Here is a 7,664-nt window from a genome sequence, read left to right as displayed (position 1 = left end):
TTGGACAGAAGTCTTTATAAAAAAAGATCTACATTAGCTTGCCTTTTATAAATTAGTAGGTGGTACAAAAAATAAGGAAATGAGAAAATACTTCAATTGAATTCCGTTATTCAAAATGAGAGCAAAAACCGAGTGAATTTGCAAAAATATATTGTGAGTATGTGAATAAGTGTAAATAGAGATAGATGAATGTGTTAATACTTTTCCAAAACTAACATAAATTATGATGATAATTGTAAATAAAACTATGCGAGTTGTTTGTTGTTTCTTATTGTTCTGAATGTGAATGTGATTTGTGAGTTGAGATTTTAAACATAAGGCGTTATTTCTATTATACGATATATTTATATATATATACTATATATATATATAGATTTAAGTATCTTTTTGATTATAAATTATTTGTTAAAATATTATAAATCATTTAGCTTTTTCATTTATCAGCAAATTTCCCTTGCGAATGTTTTGAGTTTGTTTTTTTTTTTTTGATTTTCTTTGAAAATAATATCACTTTGTGGGAGAGATGTGCACACACACACACACTGGCAGAGAGCGATAGGTAAAACAAGAGGGAGATGGAGAATTAGGCTCTGTTTTGCTGCTGCTGGTTGTTGTTGTTGTTGTTGCCATTATTCTTATTCTGGTTGCTATTCTTATTGTTGTGCATCATTTGAATTAAACGATTTCGCTTGGCCGCCTCCGATTTGCTGTATTCATCGAGGAACTGAAAAAGATAAAGAGATAGAGAGAGAAAAACATGTAAAGATTAAGGAGTTAACAAGGAAATTTCGTCCTGCAGGTTTACTCACCCCTAGATCAAAGTCACGTGATATGAGCTGCCTGGCTGGAGCATTGTTATAGCATATGGTGACCAGAAAAGGATAAATCACCGGATTAAACTCAATCGACAGCTTGGCCAAACTCTTGAAGATCACCGCAAACTGTTCCGATATGAGAAGGTCCTGATGCCGACGATTGTTGACGCTGAAGAACGCCAGCGATGCTATCAAATCTATCAACATTGTGGAGCTCTCGCCACTCTTTGTATCGATCGTTCGACTAACGCTATAGTTCAATATTATGGTCATCACATCCAACAACTTCAGCGACAATGGACCCTCAACCGAAAGCACCTCCTGTTATAAAAAAAGAGAGAGAAATTTGAGGAAAGGATAGAGCGTCATTTAATTGGCAACACTTGAAACAGAAACAACCAAACAAAAAATGTGAAATCACTGTGCAAATGTTTTAATTAAGTCAAAGCAAATATCAAAGAGTGGCACTTGTTTAGAGCAGAGCAGGAAGTGAAGTGCTCAATTGTTTGTTGTGCGTGTGTACATGTACGTATAATGGTTGTGTGTGTGTATGGTTGTGTGTGTGTGTGGTATACATTTATTTGCATAGCGGAACAGAGCAGGACAAACACCAGGTCGGACGGACATTGAGCTCTCGCTTCTAATTTGTTTGCATTGGCAGCCGTGCGGCGACCGACGAAGGCCAAAAACAGAAAAAAAAAAGACCAAATTAAATATACAAACTGTAAGGACTTTGTGATACCCTATGGAGTCGAATCTTAATAAGCACAAATAATACTTTAAAACGATTTAAATATTCAAGTATTTTAAAAAGGTTAAGTTATTAAAAAAAAATAGCCCAATTGATAGCTATTAATAGTTAGTTGTATCATTATGATTGTAATATTTAAAAACCACATACGACATTAAAATTAACTACATCCATGTTACGATCAAAAATCCAAAACAAATATAATAACTAAATTTTGCATTAACTTACAGAAATTAAAAATAAAAAATATATATTTAGCCAAAAATAATGGAATAATAATTTCAATACGAGTATGAGTGTTATTTTCAACTCTTTTCCTTAAAAAAAAAACATAATAATAATAATGGATTAATTTAATTTTCTCATAAAAATTTTAATTTTTTCATATAAGTCAAATACATACGCCAATATTTATGTATTTAGTTATATTAAATCGAATATCAATAGCAATTAGCAATTATAAATCCTGGAATTGATCAGTCTACAAATATTAAAAATAAAAGCTTTTTTTAAGCTCTGAAAAGTAACATTCGAAAACCAAGTGTGAAGAGTCTCAGTTTTGAGAATATTGGCCACATAAGTAGGTTTAACTTTATGCTAATCACACTCACTTTCAAGTTGACTGGAAATTAATTAAGCAACCCTCTTTTAATATTTAGCATAGAGTTGCATTTGACTAAAGCTACCCCCGTTGCATAGTGGGCTACAACAATTTAAATTAAAAAAAAAAAAAAGGAATAAAATAAAACCAAAACTGAAACTGGCAACTTGTACGAGCATTGAGTAAATATTTAGCCAAACAATTGACGTGCCTGGCTGGTTTACTGGCAGGAGGCATTAGAGAGGCACCAGGAGGCAAGTAGGCAGAGACAGGGGCAGGATATGAGCGAGGATTTGTGCATGGCTCACAGAGCAGGCAATGCTCGCGATGCGCGGCATCCTTCAAAAAACAATCAGTCTGCCAACAGGACGCGCTCGGCTGTGCATTTGAGTGTGTGTGTGTGTTAGTGTGGTGTGTGTGTGCGTGTGTGTGTGTTAGTGTGGTGTGTGCGTGTGTGCGTGTGTGTGTGTGTGTGTTGACGAATGATGTGCCTTGTGCTTGGGTTAAACTTGAAAATTTCATTTTACAAAGTCAATATTTGCGAGGCAGCATCAACAGCAGCAGCACCACCACCACCACCAACAACAACAACAACAGCACCACTTGAACATTGAGCAGCTCTATGGTTCTATGTGTGTGTGTGTGTGTATCTTTCACTGATTAAAACCAAATCAAATTATTTGCCAGCCATAGTTATACATACATATTTTTTAGCCAGCAAATAAGAACAACAAGCAGAAGGAGAGAAAAAAGGAGAAAGATGAGCGTAGAGTGGTTAGCTTTTCTAGCCTGGCTTTATCTATTTTTGTGGTAATTTAAAACAAATAAACGGCTGGCAAGTTTTCGCCTAGCTTGCGTCTAATCCATGAAATGGCTCTGTGCTCGGCAAAGTTTGCGCAACAAATTAGTTTGTCAAGTGCGTTGCGGGGAAGCGAGACGCATCAGCAATTGGGGGTAGATGGGAAAGGAGCAGGGGAATGAGAAGGGTTGGAGCCGTGGCAGAAACGTGGCGAGTTGCGTAGACAACTTGAAGCTGGGTCACAAATATTGACACAACGCAGCAGGAAATGAAATGTAGACAAGGCAATCAGTTAGGCAATCATACAGCCAGTCATTTACTCATTCATTCAGCCAGTCTGTCAATCAGTCAGTCAGTCAGTCTTTCACTTAGTCAGTCAGTCAATCAATGGCATCATTCACTCTACTTTCGTATGCCGTTTCATTTTGGCAATCAACTTGCAACCTGAAATGCTTGCATATTTCAAATGCCACGACGAGTTTTGCGTGTTCTTGCGACAAGCTCGACATGCTCCAAAGTAAAGTGTCAAAATATTTGTGCAATACACCCCCGCCTTCCTTGCCCTGTCCATCACCCCTTGAAAGCCACAGCGCAACTACTCAAGCGATCCACCAAGTTAACCAAATGTCAGCTATGCCGCCATTGCGGTTCAATGGCGTTGATGTTGTTTGTCATTTGGCGCTGCTGTTGTGCAAATGTCATACCACTAAAACACACATACACCCACACTCGCACACGCGCACACACACCTTTCACCTGATGACATCTGACTGGCAGTCAGAACATTTGCCAATATGCAAATTTGCCACCTTCACTCGTTGCCAAATCCACAAAACGGCGACAACTTTTCGCCTAAATATTTTAAATTGAACTCTAACTTTTTATTGAAGTTGTTGCCATTACTGCTGTTGTTGTTGTCGTTGTTGTTATTTCTGTTGTTGTTGCTTCAGTTGGTTTTCTCAATTTTCTCAGGCGATTTCACGTGCGACAAACTTCTCAAGTGCAAAGCAAAGAAACGCAACAAAAACAACAAAAAATGCGACCTAATGAAATTTTCAACGGCTGACTTTGTGATTTGTTTAAGCGTTTGTCCACTTGACGAGACAGCAGCGACAGAGGGGGAAACTTAGAGAAGTAGGGTTCAGAACAAGCTGGAGTGGGGGCAGCAGTAGGGAACTAGGGGGCTTTAGCCTGACGACTCACCTGAAAAGTGTTCACATCCACCGAAGCCAGCGACACGTAAAGATTAAAAGTCGATGCCGCCAAGGCGGTCGTGCGCGGAGGAATGCATTCACCTGCAATACAAGAAGAAGAAGAAGAAGAGGATGATGATAAAGATGAGTAGCATAAAGAAGAAGAAGAAGCGACAGTAAACGGATATTGAAGTTAGGATTCAATATACAATGTTGTTTGGCATATTGTTAACATCAAAATAAAAATAAATAAATTGCAACCAGCTGAGTATGCTCGACTGGGAGAATACTCTGTAACTATCTTAATATTTTATACATATTTTGTACATTAGTTTTATACTAAAAAAACAAAGAATTGATTAAAATTTCTATGTTCCCTCAAGGACTAAATATCCTTTCAAGCTTTCTCACATATTTTTTCTTACATAATTTGCTTAAAATTTTTTCAGTCAGTAGTTCTGTAGTTTTTTTATTTGCATTTCATTTGGAAGCGATGTTCTACCTTTAAGCCCGGCCAATCAATATATGTCGCAAGGTTTCCATAAAACAGCTAAGAAATTATTCCCGTCTTAACTTCACCATTTCAGTAGATTTCCTTAGGTACAGCTTTTCACCCAATGCTCAAATCCAAATGAAGTTAATGATTATGTTTTCAAATATCGGCCCATTTCTAGTTATCCCCCCTTTTCGTTCCAAAAAAATAAATACAGGGTATAAAAACAGCAACACAAAAAAAAATGACTACAACATTACTAACTGCATAAAAAGCAGTCAAAAACTAATTTCCGCTCGTGGACAGAAATCACGTAGACTTCGCAGGTTGAATGCAATTAGCACCTTCACGGAGGCAGATGTCCGGCTACTGTTTGGTCCGTTTGGTTGGCTTCAATTTGGATTTTTGATTTGGTTTAGCAATCAATGGGTTCAATTTCAACTTACCTATGGGCACCACACAGCCAGCCAACATTGAGACGGTGCCAAAGAGCTCTGTGGATTTGGCAGTGCTCAGCAAACGTGTGGGATCAGCAGGTCCTGTTGGAAAATAGGGGACAAAAAAGAGAGGAAGCATCAATTAGAAGTTCTGTTTACCGAACAGAGGTGCGACTTTTTTGGGCTTGTGACTCACCTGGCGGACAAACATCAATGAAACGGGTGAGGAATCCCAACGTGGTCAACAGGCTCAACATGACGCTTTGATTCTGCTCAATGGACTCGCGCACCTTCATGCAACGACGCGATAGCATTCCAATTAATCCTGTGATCACCGCATAGCTGCAAAGAGTGAAAAGAAGATATACATTAGGAGGGGCTCATAAATAGAATGCGGATATTTGTAAATCATTTGTGAATGAGAGAGAAAAGTAGACATTCTATAAAAGCAAGAGTTAAGAAAATACATTTAAACGTAATTTACAGTCAATTACTTGAAAATATCTTAGATATTTTCAGCTGTAACATCTCTTCCACGTGTGAAAAATACTAAGCAGTAATTTCATAAGGGGGACTTGGAAAAAAGAGGTAGTTTAATGGCTAAAATTCCACAGTTATATTCTACATTTTACAAAAGAAATATATAAACAGTGAGCAATATTTTCCGTAAGAATTCCCCAGAGGCTTTGACATAAAAGATCCGTCAATTTCTCCAATTTAATAAAAAAAATAAATGAAAATCGAGTGGGAAAAGCTATTGTCGAGATCCCGACCTGTTACTTATTTCAATATATATAAAAGTACTTTAAAGAAATTACTTGTAAACTCAGAAAAAATTCAAGATTTCCGTACTTAAAGAGGCCATTTTCAAGTACAAACGATCTCAAAAAATGTCTAAGTTAGGAATTTCTAAAGATGAGAACAAAAATCTTATTTCAAGTTCGGTTTTCGCAAGTACGGAAATCTTAAAATGAGATTTTTCGGGAATGAAATTTAATATATATAATATATTACTTTGAAAACATTAAATCGCCATAACTGCCGTTCTACTTGTTTGATCTTGATGCGATATTAGATATTAGATAGTATTACTATATAACGTTAATTACAATAAAAACTGTATTATCATAAAAACTTTGGGTGTGGTGACTTTTAACGATTTTCGGGGGCGACGGGGTATTTTGAAATATGTGTGTCAAATTTGGTTACTCTACCTCTTATAGTCTCTGAGATCCTTTTGTTCATACGGACGGACAGACACACATGGCTATATCGACACGGCTGTTGATGCGGACCAAGAATATATATACTTTATGGGGTCGGAGAAGACTCCTTTTCTCGCTGTTTCTCGCATACATTCCAACAAACACAATATACCCTTTTACTTATTTATTAAGTAACGGGTAAAAAAAGAGATCGGCGAGCTCTATGTGGCCACTGGCTTAAACTAGAAATCTGTACTCCAACTAAACTTTTATTCTAAACCAATTTTAGCCAAAATTCAATTTCGACTCGAGTATCGATAGGATTGCCTTGAATTTATGGATAATATTGAGAACTTAATTGAGTTCTTCTTAAATTCTTTTTAAACTGCTCGGTTTTTTAATAAATATATACTCAAAAATTAAGAAAATCAAAAGAATCAATTAATCATAAAGACTGCTCAGCTGCCTCCGGATTTCTCCGACAAGAAATCACTGAATAATATATTTTCCAGACCAAGGACAGAGGAGTTTCTTGGCTGCACAATTTTCAAACCAATCAACTCTTCTTCAACCAATACAATTCTCAGTCGCTTTGTTTTATTTATCAACCACTTCTTATGCTCATTGGGACCAAGTACAGTTCAATTGCAGAGGTATTGGTAATGCTAATACTTGTATAACTTTCATATGGTAATCAGTATCACGCGTTCGGTATTAAACGTGCTCAAAATGCGAAAACGATTAGCTGCAAGCAAGTAAGGACTCGAGTATTGAGAATTCTGCCAGGATCTGCGACTGTCTGTGACATTGCATGCATTGAGAAGCTCACGAGATTTATAGTGTGGGGAGGGGTGTAGATAAGTCTCACATTATTATTACTTTTGCTGCTGTTGTGCAAATAATTCAAACGCATGTTATGCTTTCGTTCAATTAGAGCTGTTGTTGATTACAAACACTAAATACATCCAAATCAAACACAAATCGAATGGAAGAATTTGTCAAGTGGTATGACAATTCGTGATTTATAATAATAAATGGGTAACACAGTAAACAAATCATCATCAATTACAACAAGCGAGACAATTGTGTAAAGAGCAATCGTTGATTTGCACTCGACAATTGACACTCGTCTCTCATTTCTCGTTTCTCGTTTCTCGCCACTCGCCACTCGTCAGTCATCATTTTGTTGTGTATACAATATAAATGAATGGCATACAAATTTTTACTATTTAAGTGCAGAATTCATCAGGCAATCGACTCTTAACCCAATCGCCCCAAATTCGGATTCCTCTAACCTACTCCCGATGCTGTATATGAGTGATTGATACGCCATGACAATGTTCGAAAAACGAAATAATAATGAAGCCAAA

At 36.8% G+C, this 7,664-nt stretch overlaps 1 protein-coding gene across 1 annotated transcript in view; it reads right to left on the bottom strand.

The window, feature by feature from the left end:
• Window positions 1-254: 254 nt before the first annotated feature.
• Window positions 255-7,664, bottom strand: part of LOC117779672 — a 34,482-nt gene continuing 27,072 nt past the window's right edge. The window contains 5 exon segments of the mRNA XM_034615942.1: window positions 255-724; window positions 810-1,136; window positions 4,170-4,261; window positions 5,099-5,191; window positions 5,286-5,431. Coding sequence (XP_034471833.1) covers window positions 584-724; window positions 810-1,136; window positions 4,170-4,261; window positions 5,099-5,191; window positions 5,286-5,431 — 799 coding nt within the window. The 3' untranslated portion in view covers window positions 255-583.

The sequence above is a fragment of the Drosophila innubila genome (assembly GCF_004354385.1).
Source record: "Drosophila innubila isolate TH190305 chromosome 2L unlocalized genomic scaffold, UK_Dinn_1.0 4_B_2L, whole genome shotgun sequence".
In the NCBI taxonomy this organism is placed as follows: Eukaryota; Metazoa; Arthropoda; class Insecta; order Diptera; family Drosophilidae; genus Drosophila; species Drosophila innubila.
The sequence above is the reverse complement of the archived record's forward strand: the minus strand, read 5'-3'. Positions and strand labels throughout refer to the sequence as shown.